The sequence below is a fragment of the Pan troglodytes genome, chromosome 8 (genome assembly GCF_028858775.2).
Source record: "Pan troglodytes isolate AG18354 chromosome 8, NHGRI_mPanTro3-v2.0_pri, whole genome shotgun sequence".
NCBI classification, from domain to species: domain Eukaryota; kingdom Metazoa; phylum Chordata; class Mammalia; order Primates; family Hominidae; genus Pan; species Pan troglodytes.
In genome coordinates, this window is record NC_072406.2 from 59,805,699 (window position 1) to 59,826,688 (window position 20,990).

A 20,990-nucleotide genomic window follows, 5' to 3' on the forward strand; every position below is an offset into this window, starting at 1 on the left:
TTGACATAATGCATTAAAGCCTTCCAAGTTTAAGCATATCAGAGTTTAGGAGAGTGGGAGAGGCATGCGGTTCTGTTACTAGGGGCATATGCCTTCCAGTGACTATTTCGTAAGGTATCAACTTATGTTTTCCAGTAGGAGCGTATCTGATTATCATCAAAGCCAATGATAGTACCTTTGGCCAAGGCAACCCAATTGACTCAGTTAACTTTGTCAATTTGAGTTTTAAGATGTCATTTGTTCTTTCAACTTTTCCAGAAGACAGAGGGCTAAGGACAATGATAGTGCCATCATGTCCATAATATCTTAAGTGCTTTATAACTTGCACAGTAAAATGAGTTTCCTTATTGCTGGAGATTTCTCCAGCGAGTCGCCAGAAGGAAACACATTTTCTGATAATTTCTTGGCTATTGTCATTGAATCAGCTTTCCCACATGGGAAAGCCTTTACTCAGCCAGAAAACATACAAACTGCTACAAGGACATACTGATACCCCGTTGAGGTTGGCAACTGAAGGAAGTCCATCTGTAAGTGTTCAAAAGGCAGGTGGATCACAAGGTCAGGAGTTTGAGACCAGCCTGGCCATATGGCGAAACCCCATCTCCATTAAAAATATAAAAAATTAGCCAGGTGTGGTGGCGTGTGCCTGTAGTCCCAGCTACTCGGGAGGCTGAGGCAGGAGAATCACTTGAACCTGGGAGGCAGAGGTTGCAGTGAGCCAAGATTGCGCCACTGCACTCCAGCCTGGGTGACAGAGTGAGACTCCATCTCAAAAAAAAAAAAAATTGCCCATCAAGTGGTGAAAATATACTACCTGAAGTTTTTATTGTTTTCCCAGGATTATGAGTTTGACAAACCAAACGTTGATTATAAACCATTTTAGCAATTTTGAAACAGTCATCCCACCAGTATTTCTTCATAACATGGATTCTGTTTCAGGACAAGTTGTGGGATGCAGAGCTTTTAATAGTAGAAGCTTCAAAGACTCAGGAAGGGCCAGGCAGCCATCTGAGCCCTCTGTGAGTCTATGCTTAACATTGAATTTACATCCTTTAGATATCAAATTTGTTTTTCCAAATCAAGTGCATTGCAGTGTTTACTGAGTAGGTCATCATGAGAGAATTGACTTGGATCAATCTTATGGAGTTAATTTAAATCGTATATCCTAACAGTTTCAGCACTAGCTGATTTGGCATAAATACCTTCTAGAGCATTCCTTTTATATTCAGGTTCAGTTTTACAGGTATGAGCTTCAATCTTAATAATGGCCATCTCTGATGGTAACCAGGTAGCAGAAAGGAGTTTATCTATTTGGAGTCTGTTTTTTTAATGAGGATCCTACTAGAAGTAAGAAACACTTTATTGTTTCCATAAATGCCAAAATTGTATACTACTCCAAAAGTATATCTTCTATTTGTGTAAATATTTACTGACTTGTCCTTAGCTATAGGACAGACTTGGGTGAGAGCAAAAAGCCTGTGGGTTGAGCTGACTTAAGTTGAGGAAGAGTTCCCTCCTCTATTAGCTCATTTTGGGTGGTAATGGCATATCCTGCCTGATATTTTCTTTTGAGTTTTTGGCATAGGACCTGTGAACAAAAAATAATAACTCAGGATTAGCCAATATACTGTCTCGTAAATCAACGCAAGAGGCCACTATTTCCAATACTGCACTTACACAATTGTGGTCATCACCAGAGTCAGGAAGAGTTAATACAATAGCAGGGTTAAGTAGGTTGCAGCATTTTAGATGGAGATTAGAAGACATCAGGAAGAATTTCATAAGATGCTAGCTGGCTTGCTGAAAAATGCTGTGTTTGGCTGAAACTTAATAGACTTTTCACAGCATGTTGGACTTGTGAATTGAGTTCATTCCCTAAAACAAGCTCGGATGAAGCTTCCAACTTGGCTGCTGCTACTACTGCTTTTAAATGATTAGAATATTCCCTAACTACTGGGTCTAATTGCAGACTGGAATATGCAGTGGGCCTATGTTTCCCCCATGTTCTTGAGTAGGAACTTCTAATACCTGATTATTGTGTTCATGAACAACCAAGGTAAAAGGTTTAGTGTAGTTTGGAAGTCCTAAAGCTGGAGGCTGTCATAAGGCCAGTTTCATGGTTAAAAGCCTGGACTGTCTTCCCATACTGCATTTGTAGTGAGCTAAAACAATGGTGAGGCAATTAAGGGAAAATTTGCAACCCAGGATCCTCAATATCCTGTGAGTCCAAGAAAACCTCTTAAATGTCTTTTGGTTCCAGGCCAAGGAAAATGTTGAATAGTTTTGAATTCTCCCAGGTGAGAGGGAAATCCCTTCAGCAGTCAAGTCATGTCCCAAATAATGAAATATTTCTCTTGAAAATTGAAGTTTTTCCATCAAGGCCTTGTGACCTTTATGTGTGAGTTGCTATAGAAGGTAAATTGAGTCAATTTCAGAGCACTGTTGAGTGGGAGAGCATAACAGGTAATCTACATACTGAGTAACAGTACAATGTCCAGAAGACTGTAGGGTTATTAAGTACTGAGGCAATGCCTGGGAAAAATAGAAAAGGCCGGGTGTACTGCTGATTTTTCTGAGTAAAAGCAAACAAATGTTGACTCTCTTTATGAACTGGAATGCTAAAGAAGGCTGAGCAGAGGTCTATTATGATGAACCACTTTAAATCAGTGGGTACGTTAGGTAATAAACGATTCTAATTTTGGACTATGGGAAATCTTGGTATTATAATCTTATTAATTAGCTGTAGATCTTGAACAAATCTTCAACCTCATCCATTTGGTTTTTTAACTGGTAGGATGGAAGTGTTAACAAGGACTGGTACATGGAATTCTAAATCCTAGTTTAGTTAAATCTCCTACAATTGTTGAGAGCCCTTTAATTTCATTAGGTTTTAGCATATATTGGAGTAATTTAGGCAAAGACTTAGAATAACCAGTTTGGGCCTTTATAGACTCCGCACTTTTAATTCTTTCTCTATCATTTGAGGAAGAGACCCATAAATATTCAGGTGTTTTAGAAAGGTGTTTCATTATGGGCCTGAGTTTTGATCTTATCAATTTGTCTGTAGAGAGCATAACCATTCTGGTTCAGGAGAGTCAGGAAACTCTACGATTGCTTCTCCCTCTGAGGAGAATTGTATGTGCCCTTTCAACTCTGAAAGTCCTGCCCTGGCAAGTTTACTGGATCACTGTTACATAGTAGAAAGGTATATTTTCTTGCAAATATCCTCAAGTTGATTAGGCAGGTTCAGATATGGAAGCCTCTTGAACTTGATTCGAAACCCTCACCACAGAGATGATCTTTTCACTCCAAGAGATTTGTTGGCTTTTTAAAGTAGGGTTTATGCTGGATAAGGCGACCCTGGTATACACCAGCATTGCACAGGATTCCCAGCTTACATCTTGTTTTTCTATGTTTATCTAAGAGTGTTTTGGGGAGCAGTTTACTAGAGAATCCCTGAGCCCTGTCTATTTTTATTATTCTGAGCATTAAAATCTCTTGGGTCCCCTCTAGTGGTGAACCAGTCCAGCCTAAAGGGAGGAGCCTTGGTGGTAGACTGAGACAAAAGTCAACAATCTCCTTTCCCAGTGTCCTGGGTGTTTGCAATGAAGGCATCTACCTTGGGGTAAGGAATTCCTTATTCTGGACCTCTTGCTTGTGATTTAAAATAAAAATGAGAAGGTCCCTTTGGTCTTGGCCCCTGTAACTGTTGTAATTGGAGAGGCATAAGATGGTTAGCCTTTTGGGTTTTTTCTTGCTCTAGAGTCTTCTGAAAATGTTCAGCTAAGGCCACCAATTCAGTCATGTCTGTAACTTTCCATCCTGGCTTATAGGTTTTAATTGAACTGCCAAGTTCAGGACGGAGCTCATTTGTAAATACAGCAGTTAATGCCATTCCAGTCTCTGAAGGAAATACTCCTTGCTATATTTTGAGCACAAAATATTTCAGAAACAGTGTTTCTAAGCAAGTTCTGTAATCTGAAACTGGTTCCTCCTGCTTTGGTCTGCAGGGTTGGATGATGCACCAATCAATTTTTTCTGGAACAATCTTAGGAACTGAATGTAAAATGTGTTCAGCATTTTTTCTAGCTCCTTTTACCTCTTCTCATGCAGGGGTTTTTGAGGGTCTTTAATATCCTCCTCAGGTCCACCCTATTCTGCTGCTGCCATCCATTTCTTAGCTTCACCAGGCCCCAATATTATGTGAATAAATTGGTTAAGGTCAGGGAGCCATTCGAAATTCCTCAGTAAACCCTTGAGGCTTCACTCTTGGGTTAGGGAAGTCCTTTACAGTGGCTCTAAGCTCAGTTTTAGGCCATGGAGTAAAGGTATTTATCACAGGAAGGCCTGGCTGATCAGAAGGTCTTTCTTTGTAAGGCATCTGGGTTTTTTTTTTTTTTTTTCATCTTCATGCTAAAAGGGTTATGTATTAAAAATGTTAGTGGACTCATAGTATGTGAGTAGAGATGGATAAAAAGAGGAATAGCTGTGAGTAGAGATGGATAAAAGGAAGGAACAGGGGCTGGGCAGGGTGACTCACCCCTGCCCTCACCCAGCACTGGTGTTAGGGATGATGGAAGGCAGGGAGAAATGAGTGGACAGCAGTCAGCAGGCCCCTGAGCCCCACAGCTGGCACTTCCTCCTCCCACAAAAATGAACAGAGGCAGCCCCTCACAACATCCCCACAGATCCCCCAGGCTGGGTGGGCAGTGCCAGGAGGAGGGGCCACCTCCTTCTGGGAGTGGCATTATCCTTTCTGGTTCCTGCCATGCCTTCTAACCATGCCAGAAGAGGGTTTGAGCACAATGGCCTTGGCTGCCCCTAGGGATTGCTCAGAGGAAAAAAGGTTGGGGGCTGAGGCCTGAGTGGACAGAGGAGAGCACTGACCAGAAGCCAAGATCTTGCCTGGGCCTTATAGTCTGGGTGGTGACCAGGAGGAGTGAGGTGGGGCTTCAAGCCCCCATGACAAAGCCACCTCTGTGAGGCCTGGACTGTGGCCCAGCACATCCTGATGGAGTGACCTGCACTCTGGGTCCAGTCGGCTTGTGGTCAGGAGGGCAGTGGTGGGTGGAATACAGTGCTGAACCTTCTTGAGCCCCAAGGAAAGGTGGAGAAAACATCCGTGTTCCTCCAGGTGGAGGTCTGGGCCAAGCCCATAGACTCTCTGGTCGCTCTTGCTCTGGGTACGGCCTTGAGCTTTGTGTGTGACCTGGGGCAGGCAGGGTGAGGGTGCTGTTATGTGAAGGGACCCCAACTCTGTGCTGCAAGGAGAGAGACAGGCTGTCTGGAGAAAGAGAAAGAGATTCAGCTCTAGTGCTCTGGGGCTTTGGGACCAGGATGCTCCCCTTCAAGGAAGGCAGCTTGTCAGAGGCAGCACCAGAACTGAGGCTCAGGATGGCTGGGCTTGGGCGTGCAACATGGAGAGGTGAGGAGCAGAGCCCTCAAGAGGAGCGAGGGAGGGTGCCAGGGCATGGCCAGCTCTTCTAGTAGCTGGGCTGTGATTGCCTGAAGGCAGGGTATGGAGACCCCAGGAACCTGGCAGGGGATGGTCTGGCGTGCAGGCTGGGTGGAGGGACTGGATCCTGCCAGCAGTGCAGAGCTTCTCTGGAGGGTGTGAGCTGGGAGGGAAGATGGTCCTGGGAGGACTAGATTTGGGGATGGGTGGAGTCAGGGAGAGCAGGCTAACACACTTGGATTGTACTAAGAAGGAAGCCTGAATCCCTGAACAAGTGGCAGGAGCCCAATCGGGCATGAAGGAAGGTGGACAGGCAGCTGCAGACACAGGTGGCTCAGGACAGGGTCTGAGGGGGCACAAGGGGAAAGTCAGCATCATCCTGAATAGGGACTAGCAGGGCAGGGGCAGGAGAGGGCAGGTCACAGGACGGGGCCTAGATGGGAGAAGGGCCCCTCTCAGTAAGAGAGAGACCGTCTCTGTAGGGGAATCCAGCATTTGAGGCATTTGTCACTCACATGTCCAAGGGGAGGCTTTATGCATGAATGACAGGTTCAAGCAAGCTCAAAGTCTGCATGCTCTGTGGAACACCTGTGAGGAATGGAGCGTTTCCTTGGGACCATCAGGCTGAGACTGGCCTGGCAGGAGACCCCTGGGATTCCAGGCAGCCTGGGAAGGGTGGCCTTGAGTACAGAAGGAGCAGAACAGGCCCCACGCCAGGGAAACCACAAGCATTGATGGGCTGCTGCTCCTGCCGTGGTATGTGGGCATCATCAGCACCACATCACAGATGGGGAGGTCGAGGCAAAGTGGCATATGCCCACTGGCATCCTGGGATACTGCTGCAGCCCTCCAGCCACAGGTGCCGAAGGGGATGCAGTTACAGTCCTCATGCTTGCAGAGCAGGGACAGGCACATATAGAAGGACAGGGCACTTCCCACAATGGGCTCAGCTTTCTGCCAGGACATGACTGGAAAGACCAAGCAGGGTGGTCAATTTAGCTGGGAGCAAGGATAAGGGGCTTCCTGGAGGAGGCCACTCTGGAGCTGAGTCTGAAAAGGTGAGCAGCAGTTCACTGGGCAGACAAGGTTAGGAAGAACATTCCAGAAACAGAGGACAGCCTATACAAATTGAGAAATGGGAGAGCTGAGCAGCTCTGAGAAAGATTGTTATCTAATTGCCTGCCTGCTAAGCCCCAAGAGAACAGCCTTGGGGAAACCTAACAATTCTCCTTGAAAAGGCCAGGCTTTCAATTTGCTTTCATGCTTATAAGATGGCTTCTGGAGCTCCAGTCACCACACTCATATTACAGGCAGGAAGAAGAAGGAAAAAGGGAAATCAGCCTTCTTTAAAGCAATGCCCAACAATTCCTGTTTATACTCCGTTGCCAGAATGCATTCACATGGCCATGTTGCTCAGCAAGGGAGACTGGGAAAAGGTCATTTTTCAACTGAGCACATTGCCTCTCTCTTTTTTTTTTAATTTTAAGTTCCGGGATACATGTGCAGGATGTGCAGGTTTGTTACATCGGTAAATACGTGCCGTGGTGGTTTGTTGTACCACATTGCCTTTCTTAACAAAAGCAGGCTTCGTTAGTAAGGAAGACAGGAAGAATGGACTTGGGGTGACCAATCCATGTTTGGTATTGCTGGGCCCATTTGAGAGATGGGAAAGCCATTCCCAAGAGGTTGAGTGACTTGCCTGAGGTCAGAGGCTAGATTGAACCCCAGTCCCTTTGACCTTACTTAGAGTGACCCTGAGGGCCTTTTTGAAAGGCCCTGATCAAGTCTTCAGACAGGCTTGCCCCGATCATGAGCATAAGAAGCCAGCAGAGAGAAAGGCATCGCAGACGAACACAGAGACAATCTCTGTGTGGCTTGCAGCTGTGTGGGTGGTGAGTTGGCTACACTAGTGTGTGCCCAAGATGAAAGCAAAGCAGCTGCTTCTGCAAAACAGAGTTTGCTCTTCCTACGGGTCTGGATCATCCTCTTCCCAAACCAAGGTAACCATGGAGCTGCTGCCTTCTCAGCTCATCAGCCACCCAAGGGTCCCTGGAGCCAGCCTTGAGGGCTGTGGTGAGCACTCATCCCTTCCACATGCTCACTAGAGCCTTCTGTGCCATGCTGGGGCACAGAGGTAATTGGGGCCTCCTCCTAGCTACCAGGGGGAAGCAAACAATTTCGACTGGAGGGCTGAGGGAGTCCAGAGTCAGAGACCCAGGGCTGCCTGGAGAGGAAGAGGGGACTTTTAACGCTACAGCTGAGTCTGGAAGGAGGAGTCCAGGCTGGAGGCAGCACCCAGGGGAGAGAGGAGGAGCACAACAAGGCCCACCCTGTGGGTCCCGATGGGTCCTGGCCCCATCCCTTGAGCCAGGCAACCGCAGCCTTCTGAGCCCAGTTCGAATGCCATCACAGTGACCTTCTCTCTCTTCTCTTCCCTACAGGGGAGGTACCTCAGCTTAGCCCTTGCACAGTCCCAATATGCACAGGGTCCCTGCTGCCCAAGGATCTGCTTTCCACACAGCCAGGAGTGCCTTTCCCTACCACAGGCTCCCTGCAGCCCAAGGATGTGCCTGAGACACAGCCGGGAGTGCCTCGCCCTCAAACAGGCTCCCTGCAGCCCAAGGATCTGCCTGAGACACAGCCCGGAGTACTTTTCCCAAGCACAGACTCTGTGCAACCCAAAGAGCTGCCTTCAACCCAGCCGGGAGTGCCTCCCCCTCACCTGCTCCTCCAGGTGCCGCCTCCCCCCAGCTAGGTGCTTGAGGCCTCCCTCCAGGATGCTGCCGCTGCTGTCCCCACTGCTCAGGCACACTGCAGAACCCCCTTTGTCACTCCCCCCTTCAGAGCCCAACTTCTAAGGCACCAAACACCCAAGATTAACAGGCTTTTGTTGCTGAACTGGACATATACATTGAGTCTTTTCTTGCGGTCAAAGGAGTTGAATTCTTGCTGATCAACTAAAGTTGATTGTGTTTGACACCAGGGAGCTTGTCTTTTGAGTGAGCTGGATTTATACTGCACCTGCCACGACACTGATGCCCTGGTGCCGTTGGGATGCCAGGCATGGATGCATTCCACTCCCAACAGCCCCAAATTCATCTGTCATCAAGGGCTGGGACACATGAGGTCTTAGGCCAAATTCTCCATTTAAAAAGCTCAAAAAGTGTTTGAAATATGAATTCAATACTGTGTATCCCTGCCTAGCTTTTTGTTGTTGTTGTTGTTGTTGTTGTTGTTGTTGTTGTTGTTGTTTGAGACAGAGTCTCGCTCTGTCGCCCAGGCCCAGGCTGAGTGCAATGGTGTGATCTCAACTCACTGCAACCTCCACGTCCTGGGTTCAAGTGATTCTCCTGCCTCAGCCTCCCGAGTAGTTGGGATTACAGGAGCCTGCCACCATGCCTGGCTAATTTTTGTATTTTTAGTAAAAATGGGGTTTCACCATGTTGGTCAGGCTGGTCTCAAACTCCTGACCTCAGGTGATCCACCCACCTCGGCCTCCCAAAGTGTCGGGATTACAGGCGTGAGCCACAGCACCCGGCCCCTGCCTAGCTTTTTGAAAGGAAAAATACTTGCATATCTCACTTACTGTACTCATCTTCTTGTCCCTGGTTTCCATTTTTTGGCTACTCAAATTCTGAATGTGTCCCAGAAGGCAGTGAGGCCCTTTCTGGAAATGCTAATTATCTTCCCAGATACCCCACACCATCCCCAAGACCAGGCAAATTTCAGGGAATCCTCCTCATTTCACGAGAAAAGGTAAACTTCCCTCCTTAATCATTTGTCCCCATAGAAGAAACCACAGCCCCAACAGAGATGAGTGTCAACAGGCAGTGTCCCACCGCCCACTGTGTGCACATGGTGGCTGCATGACTGCCCAAGGTGCCACCCACACAGGCCATGGGCACCCCACATGGGGCTCCTGAGCAAGTCAGGAGAGGGGAGCTATGGCTGAGGTTGTCCAGTCATCCCTAATCCATCTTTGAGAGTAAATAAACGGCTCTCCACCTCCCCCATCTACTGGAATGCAATATTGATGCTTTTCCACAGAAATTCTGAAAGACAAGTACAAGTTAAAAATATACCAGATTTGGATTTTAAACAATATTGACTAATTTGACAGTGATAACCACACTGTCCCCCCTCCCATGTTTGTTTGTTCGTTTCTTTGTTTTAAGGCTTCATCACAATGTCTTGCCTCTGTGTGTAGGGCTTTGGGGGCTTTCTCTAGGTCACATGACTTTAACCTTCAGTGCCATCATCCTGAGGAATTACTTTTTCTTGTCCCCCTTCTCCGTCTTGCACCCTCCTGTCCTGCTGCAGCCTGGACTCTGCATCTGGGTCCTGCCAGCTGCCATGATGGGAAGCCTGCCTCTCCCACCCTTCCCCAGCCTCTCCCCTCTGTGTCTGCACATCTGTCTCCCAAGCTGGTTATGAGAGGCTTTTCCAGGCACACAACGCCTTGCACAAGGCATCCAGAGAAATGAGCCAGGTCAATGTTGAGGAAATGGAAGAGGATGCTAGAGCCCCTGGGGGTGGACGGGACCTAGTCATTTGTTTTTTCCCCATTTGGAGGCTCATTCCCTGAGCAACTGTGGGTACTCGAGAACATGCTGCCCCTCCACACTTCACTTCTCAACGTTCTTCCTGGAATGGGAGGCCTGGCTTCATCAATTTTTTGTCTTGCTTTGTTTTTTAGAGAGTTTTTGTTTCACAAAACAAAACACCTCTGGTCCTGTAAATACAGAGATTTGCACAAAGAATTGAGCGTTCCCACTTCATTGCTAGACAGGTGGAGATATTTATGACAAGGGCACCTGGTGCCTGGTGAGCAGGTGCATGGCCCGTGTGCAGCGCAATGAGACAGGGTCCAGAGAGGTAGGATGCATGCCCGCAGGTGTGGAAGGGACAGCCAGCCAGACAGTGCACCCTCTGGCTCTAGACTGTCTGGCCCAGCTGCCTAATGCCTACAGCCACATACAAATGTGCCCAGGGCAGCCAAGGCAACTTTACAAGGTGCCTGGGACTGTGTATCTCTCAAGACTAAGGGAGAAAATGTTCACTGTATTCATGACACCAGGAAAAGTGTGGGAAAGCTTTCATTAGGCAGAAAGGGAGTTGAAATAACCTGAAAGTGTACAGAGACTTTATTTCTTCTGTGTTACCCATGTGGAAACATGAAGATGTTGCTTCCCGTCCCTGCAACTCTGAGACCCCATAGGAAGAAATGTATGTGCAATTTCATGAAGAGCTTTATATGATCCTGGGGAAATCAACATACTTGTTTGTTAAGGGGGATTGAGAGCCTTTGGAGTTTAGCCAACATGAACTCAAGCTAGGGCCTGTCATCCTTCCTCATCCCTCAAGGGAGGAAGTCATATATTAAGAAGGTGAGCTCAGAAGACATCGGAGGGGAGGAACCCTCCACCCTGGCCACCCACAGGGACCCTCCCAGGCTTTCTGTGTTGGACAGTGATAGCAGGGGCAGGCAGAGGGAACTTTGCCAGCCATGCTTCCATGGGCCACTCCTTCCCTGCTTCCTCCTCTCCAGCTGAGTTGATTCCCCAGGTTTGGCATCATCCTGGTGAAGGGAGAAAAGGGACACAGCCCTTGATCATGCAGGTGGGCTCAGTTGCAGGTGGGCTGCATTTTTAAATTTTAGATTCAGGGGGTACATGTGCATGATCGTTACATGGGTATATTGTGTACTGGTAGAGATTGGGCTTCTAGTGTACCCATCACTTAGATCCTGAACATTGTTTCCCATAGGTAGTCTTTCAGCCTTCATCCCCCTCCCACCCTCTCCCGTTTTGGATTCCCTAGCATCTCTTATTTCCATCCATATGTCCATGTGTACCCATTGTTTAGTTCCTACTGGTAAGTGAGAACGTGTGGTGTTTGATTTTCTGTTTCTGAGTTAGTTCATTTAGGATAATGGCCTCCACCTCCATCACGTTGCTGCAAAGAACATGATTTCATTTTTTATGGATGCATAGTATTTCATAGTGTATTTATACTACATTTTATTTATCTGGTCAACCATTGGTTCCATGACTTTGCTATTGTGAATATTGCTGAGATAAACATACTAGTAGAGGTGTCTTTTTTATATAAGGATTTCTTTTCCTTTGGATAGATACCCAGTAGTTGGACTACTGAGTCATATGGTAGTTCTATTTTTAGTTCTTTGGGAAATCTCCATTCTGATTTTCATAGGTGTTGAACCAATTTAGATTTCCACCATCAGTATATGAACATTTCCTTTTGTCTATATCCACAACAACATCTGTTGTTTTTTGACTTTTTAAAAATAGCCATTCTGACTGGTGTAAAATGATATTTCAGTGTGGTGCTAATTTGCATTTATCTGATAATTAGCAGTGTTGAGAATTTTTCATGTGCTTCCTGTTTATATTTCTTCTTTTGAGAAATGTCTATTCTTATCCTTTGCTCAATTTTTAATAAGGTTGCTTGTTTTTTTTCTGTTTAGTTGTTGATTTCCTTATATATTCTGGATATTAGTTCTTTGTTGGAAGCATAATTTGCAAATATTTTCTCCCATTCTGTAAATTGGCTGTTTACTCTGTTGATCATTTACTTTGCTGGGCAGAAGCTTTCCAGTTTAGTTAAGTTCCATTTGCCTATTTTTGTTTTTGTTGCATTTGCTTTTGGGGTCTTTGTCATAAATTATTCGCCTAGGCTGATATCCACATTTTTCCTAGGTTTTTTTTTCTGGGATTTCTACAGTTTCAGGTCTTGTTTGGGTCTTTAATCCATCTTGAATTAATTTTTGTTTATAATGAGATGGGAGTCCAGTTTCATTCTTCTGCATGTGGCTAGCCAATTTTTCCACCACCACTTATTGAATAGGGTGTCTGTCCTCTCCCCACTATTTTTGTTGACTTTGTCAAACATCTATTAATTGTAGGTATGTAGCTTTAATTTGGGGGCTCTCTATTCTGTTCCATTGATCTACATGTCCATTTTTTGTACTAGTACCATGCTGTTTTAGTTACCATAGCCTTGCAGTATAGTTTGAAGTCAGGCAATATGATGCCTTTGGATTTTTTTTTTCTCACAATTACTTTGGCTAGTTAGGCTTTATTTTGTTTCATATAAACTTTAGAATTTTTTTCTAGTTCTGTGAATAATGATGTTGAAAATTTGACAGGAATTGTGTCATATCTGTAGATTGCTTTAGGGAGATGGTCATTTTAACAATATTGATTATTCCAATCCATGAGCATGAGATGTTTTTCCATTTGCATCATCTATGGTTTCTTTCATCAGTGTTTCGTAGTTACCCTTGTAGGGATCTTTCAAGTCCTGGTTAAATGTATTCCTAGGTAATTTTTTTTAGGTGGCTATTGTAAATGAGATTGAGTTCTTGATTTGGTTCTCAGCTTCCATGTTATTGGTGTATTCAAGTGCTACTGATCTTTGTACATTTATTTTTATCTCATGAAACTTTACCAAAGTTGTTTATCAAGTCTAGGAGTCTATTGGAAGAGTCTTTAGGGTTTTCTAGGTATACAATCATATCATCATAAACAGAGATAATTTGACTTCCTCTTTTCCAATTTGGATACCTTCTATTTCTTTCTCTTGCCTGATTGGTCTAGCCAGGACTTCCAGTATTATATCAAATAGGAGTGGCGAGAGTGGGCATTCTTGTCTTGTTTCAGATCTTAAGGAGAATGCTTTTAACTTTTCCCCATTCAGTATAACGTTGGCTATGGGTTTGTCTTATATGGCTCTTATTATTTTGAGGTATGTTCTTTTGATGTCTAGTTTATCGAGGGTTTTTATCATGAAAGGATGTTGAATTTTATTGAATGCTTCTTCTGCATCTATTGAGATGATCATATGATTTTTGTTTTAGTTCTGTTTATGCGGTGAATCATGTTTATTAATTTGCCGTCTTTAACCATCTTTGCATCCCTGGAATAAAGCCCACTTGACTGTGATGAATTATCTTTTTGATGCAGTGCTGGATTTGTTTTACTAGTATTATTTTTTTGATGATTTTTGCGTGTACGTTCATAAAGGATATTGGCCTGTAGTTTTATTTTTTGTTGTGTCCTTGCCTGATTTTGGTATCAGGATGATACTGGATCCTCATCAATATTTTGGAATAGTTTCAGTAAGATTGATACTAGCTCTTCTTGTACATCTGGTAGATGTACAAAGCTGTGAATTTATCTGGTCCTGGGAAATTTTGTGTGTGTGTGTTTTTGGAAAGTTTCTTATTACTAATTCAATTTTCTTATCCATTATTGGTCTGTTCAGGATTTCTATTTCTTCCTGGTTCAGTCTTGGGAGATTTTGTGTTTCCAGGAATTTATCAATTTCCTCTGGGTTTTCTAGTTTGTGTGAATAGAGGTGTTCATAGTAGTCTCTAATGATCTTTAGTATTTCTGTAGCATCATTTATAATGTCACTTTTGTCATTTCTGATTGTGCTTATTTGAATCTTCTCTCATTTTTCTTGGTTAATCTAGCTAGCAGTCTGTCAATTTTGTTTATCCCCTCAATGAACCAACTTTTTGTTTTTTTGATCCTTTGTATCTTTTTATAGTCTCAATCCCATTTAGTTCTGCTCCTTGTTATTTCCTTTCTTCTCCTAGCTTTGAGTTTGGTTTGTTCTGTTTTTACTAGTTCCTTCAACTGTGATGTTAGGTTGTTAATTTGAGATCTTTCTGTCTTTTTGATGTAGGCATTTAGGGCTATAAGCTTTTGTCTTAGTACTGTTTTTGCTCTTTCCCAGATGTCTTGGTATTTTATGACTCTGTTTTCATTCATTTCAAAGAATTTTTTTAAATTTCTGCCTTAATTTCATTGTTTACCCAAGAGTCATTCAGGAGGAAGTTGTTTAGTTTCCATGTACTTGTGCAGTTTTGAGTGTTCCTCTTGGTATTGATTCCTAATTTCATTTCACAGTGGTTTGAGAAGACACTTGATATTATTTCAGTTTTTATTTTATTTTATTGAGCCTTGCATTATGGCCAAGGTTATGGTCAATTTTGGAGAATGTTTCATGTGCAGGTGAAAAGAATGTATATTCTGTGGTTGTTGGTAGAATGCTCTATAAATGTTTTTAGATCCATTTGGTCTGTAGTCCAGTTTAAGTCCAGAGTTTCTTTGTTATTTTCTACCTCGATGGTCTGTCTAGTGATGTCATTGGGATATTGAAGTCCCCCACTATCATTATATTGCTATCAATCTGTTTTCTTAGGTATAGTACTATTTGTTTTATGAATCTGAATGCTCCATTGTTGGGTGCATATATATTTAGTAAAATCTTCTTGTTGTATTGAATGCTTTATTATTATATAATAGTATTTTTGTCTTTTTTAATGAAGCTGAAACTTCCCTAATCTTTCTTTAGAGATTGTGGCATAGCATGTTAGTTTCTTTTCCATATCCAATTGTTTTCTGTAATGAATACAGAAATACAGGCACTATCTTGTAACTTTAAATAGACATCATCTCAAGTCTATAACAATTATCCAAAATGGTATTTAATGACATTTCTAGGTCTTCAGACACTATTAATGCAGATTGTAGCCTCTAGGTCCTGAAGATTTTACTAGATACTGGTTACTGAAACTGAGCTTTCTTGAATTCTTTTTCCTTCCACTGTGGTTTCCCGCATTTCAACATATCACCTATTTTTGTCCTCAAAGGTTACTTAAATTTTTTCCATAGAATTAAATTAAATATTAATCATCCCTCCTCTGATTTTTGAAATGACCCTTTGCTTCCTATGATAATGATTCTTCTGGTCCGTTTTGTAGTTATATGTTAGAGTTTGTAAATAGTCACACATTTTGCAACTGCATATAATTTTCTTATTATTTTTTCCTCTTCCTCTAAAACTGCTGTTATTTCTTTTAACTTTTTGTGGGAAAAATTAAACCCATCTTTCACTTTGTTGATATACTTATTTATAATTGAACTCATTGATTTTTGCTCGAATTGCTTTTCAAGTTACCCACTTTTAGGGAAGACATTATTTGGGTTTTGTTTAGTGTATCAGGCTTTTTTTAGTTAGTTGTATCAAGAAGTGTAGACTTTTCTATACATAATATCGTTTTTCCCAGAGTATTTTTTTTTTTAAGTCTGTAGCCGGGTGCAGTGGCTCATGCCTGTAATCCCAGACTTTGGGAGGCCGAGGCGGGCGGATGACGAAGTCAAGAGATGGAGACCATCCTGGCTAACACGTTGAAACCCTGTCTTTACTAAAAATACAAAAAATTAGCCGGACATGGTAACGGGTACCTGTAGTCCCAGCTAATCAGGAGGCTGAGGCAGGAGAATGGCATGAACCCAGGAGGCAGAGGTTGCAGTGAGCCGAGATCGTGCCACTGCACTCCAGCCTGGGTGACAGAGCAAAAAAAAAAAAAAAAAAAAAAAAATTCGGTTAAAATAAAGGTCATCAAAAGATCTTTTCCTAAACCTTTCCTTTACCAGAAATATCTCTAGTGTCACATGGTCCTTTCTCCCTTCTTGCTTTTGTAGGAGTCCAAAGCTAATCTGTCCCTGATCCAGATTGCACGCACCTGTGCCTTTTGGGGCCTTCTGCATTAGTTCTTCCTTCTCTTCTAACCTCAAGAATGTGTTTTCTCTGTTGGCTCTTTCCCTTTAACATAGAAGTATACTCAGGCATTTGTTGAATCTTGAAATAAAAGGCTTCCTTTACCACATATCTCCCTTTAATACTACATCTCTCTTCTCAGCCAAATACTTGGGAAGAGAAGCCCTGAGTTTGTGTCATTGTTTTCTCACCTCCAGTTCACTACTTTACCCACTGCCTGACATCCAGCTCGCTCACACAGACACACAAGCCCAATCACTAAGTTGCCATAGCTAATTTGTAGCTTTCCTGCCCTCCTGGCAAAATTTGACTCTGCATTGGGATAATACATGTCGAGTACCTATTGAACAGGCACTGTGCTAGGTGCTGCTGTTACCGATATGAAAAGAAGGCATCATCTCCTTTCTAACAACTCACAGGAGCAGCCATTCCTGATTCATACATGTCTCTTGACTCCCAGTGCTCACTTTTGCAAGCTTCACTTAATGCCGTATAAATCACCCTATTCTCCAGGTCTTCTTTCTTCCCAGTTCTCCTTACTATACACAACTTCTCAAGGCAGTCACCTCCATGCCCATGGCTTCAATTGCTTTCTCCATTCTCTGAGAACAATAGAATTTTAAATGGTTTTATTTCATGTATTAGCTTTATTTTATACAAGGTGCCTCACTTGCTGTAACCATAGATTCAAAGTTGCTCCATGAAAGTAATAAATGAAAAATGGTGATTTTTTAGCATGTAAATTTTAGGAAATTTCCCCAGTTATGCTTAATGGCTTGATTTAGTGTGTATGTTATTTTTGAAAACATATGTTGGGATGTCACAAATGGACTTAGCCTACAGAGATTTATATTCAACTTTTGACCAGAGAGTTCCATTTTAATGTGACACTGAGAGTAAAAAACTATGTTTTCCTCCTTACCTATTTCTCTTCCTACATTCTCGGCCAGGAGGAAGGCACTGCTACACACCCAGTCTTCCCCAGCAGAGCCTGAGCAGCTCTGTTTTCCTTCTACTTCCCCTCTTCTTTCACATCTCATGACCAAGCACTTCCTATTCTGTCTCCCAAATGATCACAGACTTTTTCCTCCACTTTTGTCACTGCCACTGCCCTTAGCATTACTCTGCCTTTAGAGAAAGTCTCTTAATTGGTTGGGTTGCTTCCTTCAGTCTTTATTATACGGACCACTACACACACATCTGACAGAGACTTTTCACCTTTTTATGGTTGAATGACTGAAATTCCCAGAATAAAATTAAAACCATCCCAGCATCAAATTTGAGGTCAAATAGAGGTGGGTTTGTATCCCAGGTTCATATACTGTCCAGCAGTATGGTCTGAGAAAACTGACCTCCTTAAGCCTTTGTTTGTGTATCTGCCTACACTCATTGAGAGTTGGGACTATTTCACACATACAGTGCCTGGCATGTAGAAGGGACTTAATCAATGTTGAAAGAAGGGGAGGCATTTTAAAATCCACATCAAAAAAATGTTGTTCTGTTCGGGAGTGGTGGCTCATGCCCGCAATCCCAGCACTTTGGGAGGCCAAGGCAGGTGGATCACCTGAGGTCAGGAGTTCGAGATCAACCTGAACAACATGGTGAAGCCTCATCTCTACTAAAAATACAAACATTAGCTGAGCATGGGGGCGGGATCCTGTAATCCCAGCTACTTGGGAGGCTTAGGCACTTGAATGAGAATCACTTGGACCCAGGAGGTGGAGGTTGCAGTGAGCAATGATTGTGCCACTGCCTGGGCAACAGAGTGAGACTCTGTCTCAAAAAAAAAATAAAAAGTAAAAAAAATTCTTTTAAAAATATACAAATCTGACTGGGCACGATGGCTCATGCCTGTAGTCCTAGCACTTTGGGAGGCTGAGGCAGGCCTGACCAACATGGAGAAACCCCGTCTCTACTAAAAATACAAAATTAGCCGGGCATGGTGACGCATGCCTGCAATCCCAGCTACTTGGGAGGCTGAGGCAGGAGAATTGCTTGAGCCCGGGAGGCGGAAGTTGCAGTGAGCCAAGATCACGCCATTGCACTCCAGCCTGGGCAACAAGAACGAAACTCCGTCTCAAAAAAAAAAAAAAAAAAAAGAAATAGTGTTCAGCAAGGTTGAAGCATAAAAGGTTAATAGCCAGAATCATTTATCAATTGTATTTCTATACATCTACAAGACACAATCTGAAAATGAAATTAGAGAAACAATTTCACTGGGCAACAGGAGCAAAACTTCATCTCAAAATAATAATAATAATAATAATCTACAATGTCATTTCCCATCCAAGCTTGACTTCTACCTTTACTTTCTGATATGGTTTTGCCATGTCCCCACCCAAATCTCATCATGAATTATAATCCCCATAATCCTGATGTGTCGAGGGAGGGGCCTAGGGGGAGGTGATTGGATCACGGGGGCAGTTATCCTCATGCTGTTCTTGTGATATTCAGTAAGTCCTCATGAGATCTTATAGGGTTTTGTTTTGTTTTGTTTTGTTTTTTGGGATGGAGTCTTGCTCTGTTGTCCAGGCAGGAGTGCCATGGCACGATCTTGGCTCACTGCAGTCTCTGCCTCTTGAGTTCCAGTGATTCTCCTGCCTCAGCCTCCTGAGTAGCTGGGATTACAGGCATGCACCACCACACCCAGCTAATTTTTGTATTTTTAGTAGAGACAGGATTTCACTACATTAGCTAGGCTGGTCTCAAACTCCTGACCTCAGTTGATCCACCTGCCTTGGCCTCCCAAAGTACTCGGGTTACAAGTGTGAGCCACTGTGCCCAGCTGAGATCTGATGGTTTTATACATGTTTGACAGTTGCTCCTTCACATGTTCCCACTCTCTGTGCGGCCACCATGTAAGTCGGACCTGCCCTTCTGCCATGATTGTAAGTTTCCTGAAGGACTTCCCCCTCTGCCATGATTGTGAGTTTCCTGAGGCCTCCCCAGCCATGCGAAACTGAGTCAATTAAACCCCTTTCCTTTAAAAATGACCCAACCTCAGGTGTTTCTTTATATCAGTGTGAAAACAGACTGCTATACTTTCTGATACTCATGCTTAAGCAATCGGGGAATTCAGACTACCTGGGATCAAACTATGGCCCCACCCTTAGCAGTCATGTGACCTTGGGGAGGTTGCTTACCTTCTCCATCTCAACAACTTCTGTAAAATCTGTAACATGAGATTGTTTCTGAGGGTTAAATGAGCATAGCACAGTGTCAGGCACACACTACTTGCCAGATGTCGAGTATTCATCTTTATTGAAATAGGACTGTGGTAAGCCACTTTATGGCTCTCGATTTTATATGAGAAAATCATGCTTAGTGCCTTGTTAGTAAAAGAAAGAAAACCTGAAAGTCCCTGCCATGGAAGGAAGAAATAGTGGGGAGAAAAGGGAGTTGGTAAGTTTCAGCATTTCAGAGCTTGGAGGGGCAAGTTAGGTTTCTTTTTTATGGAGAAGGAGGTGGAGGCAGGATTGGTCCTAAGGTGTCATTCAACACACACAGCCATAACTCTTTATTGAGAGTAGAGCTAGGGCCCCAGGGATTGCTGTGGTCAAGTTGCGGACAAAAATGACCACTCGTTGGAAGACAGGAGAGGAGTGTTTAGTTAGTTACAAATGCAGTCAACAATTCAGGTGTATCTATATTCAGTCAGCAAATAAAAGTTGTTCAACTTGGTTGCTAATGGGACCCACTCTACTGAGGCTTTGTATAGAACTCATAGAGGAAGATGGCTTCAAGTAATGAACTACCCTGTGCTTTTCTTAGGACTAAAATCTCAGGAAGCTGGTGATGAATGAAAACCTTAGTCCCACTGGCACTGCACGAGGGGCCAGGAGAGCAGCAGCATCATAAGCCACAGGGTGGGGCAGCCAAGGCAGGGGCATTCTGAGCTGTTGGGGAGGGGTGGCAGGCAGGGTGGGGCACTGTGAGCTGTCGGGGAGGGCATTGTGAAGTGTGGGGTGGGGCATTGTGTGCCACATGCCTGGGCTCCCACCTGGGACCAGTGGGCTTCAGTCTATAGGTGACTACAGAAGGAGGAGGAGCTCCGTCTGTTCTCTCTTCAGGCAGTTGTTGTGTCTCTCAGCGCTTGTTGGGTTCACAACCTATTAAATAAGCCGGCTGGTCTTCACCCTCCCAGACAAGTCAACTCAGGGGAGGCAGCAGGGTGTGGGCCTTGGCCTGCAGCCCTAGCCGGGGCCGGGGCTGGGGCCGGGGCCAGGGCTGGTGCCCGGGGCCGCGCTGTGAGGTGGGCAGGCGAGGAGCGGGAAGACCATCTCTGCAAGTGCAGCATAGCCTCGGCCTAGGACAGTGGGAGTGCGTGGCCAAAGCTGTGAGCAGAGGCACAGGTGGTGGCAGACAGTAGAGGCGCCCCATGGGGAACATACTGACCTGTCGTGTGCACCCTAGCGTCAGCCTCGAGTTTGACCAGCAGCAGGGGTCGGTGTGTCCCTCTGAATCTGAGATCTATGAGGCAGGAACTGGGGACAGGATGGCAGGAGCGCCCATGGCTGCTGCTGTACAGCCTGCTGAGGTGACTGTTGAAGTTGGTGAGGACCTCCACATGCACCACGTTCGTGACCGGGAGATGCCTGAAGGTAAGGAGGTGATAGGTGCCATCTACCCTCGGTTTGCCTCTGGCTGCTGCTGACCCCAAGGTTCCCTTTGAGGCATCCCCCACTTCGAGCTCCTTTCTGCTTGTAGCCAGCTTTCCCGGGGGCTGGCCAGGAATAAAAGCTGGCTCTGCCTTGAATTCCCACCCCTTAGTCTTTCCCCACCGAGTCCAGTCGGTTTCTTTTCACCTCCCCTCCCAATCGCCCAGTTCTTGCTCTCTCATCTCATTCTCCCAGGCTGGCATGGGACCATTTATTTATGGCTCTTGTCGAATAAGCAGCAGTTGAATAAATGAGTTGATAAATTTTTATAAATGATTACATAT

General features: G+C 44.3%; 2 protein-coding genes across 6 annotated transcripts in view; both read left to right on the plus strand.

The window, feature by feature from the left end:
- ANTXRL (ANTXR like) overlaps window positions 1-8,358 on the plus strand; it is a 45,378-nt gene extending 37,020 nt beyond the window's left edge. For all 3 annotated transcript variants that reach the window (XM_016918287.4, XM_016918285.4, NM_001328278.1), the window contains 1 exon segment: window positions 7,897-8,358. In XM_016918287.4, the coding sequence (XP_016773776.2) occupies window positions 7,897-8,313 (417 nt within the window). In that variant the 3' untranslated portion in view covers window positions 8,314-8,358.
- A 10,179-nt stretch (window positions 8,359-18,537) lies between these two features.
- LOC738814 (arf-GAP with GTPase, ANK repeat and PH domain-containing protein 5) overlaps window positions 18,538-20,990 on the plus strand; it is a 29,370-nt gene continuing 26,917 nt past the window's right edge. Inside the window, exons 1-2 of one of the 3 annotated variants that reach the window (XM_063780652.1) lie at window positions 18,538-18,973; window positions 20,462-20,649. In XM_063780652.1, the coding sequence (XP_063636722.1) occupies window positions 20,544-20,649 (106 nt within the window). In that variant the 5' untranslated portion in view covers window positions 18,538-18,973; window positions 20,462-20,543. Of the gene's footprint in view, window positions 18,974-19,510; window positions 20,650-20,990 lie in introns of those variants that run through there. The other 2 variants (XM_063780653.1, XM_054660101.2) reach the window with 2 other exon arrangements.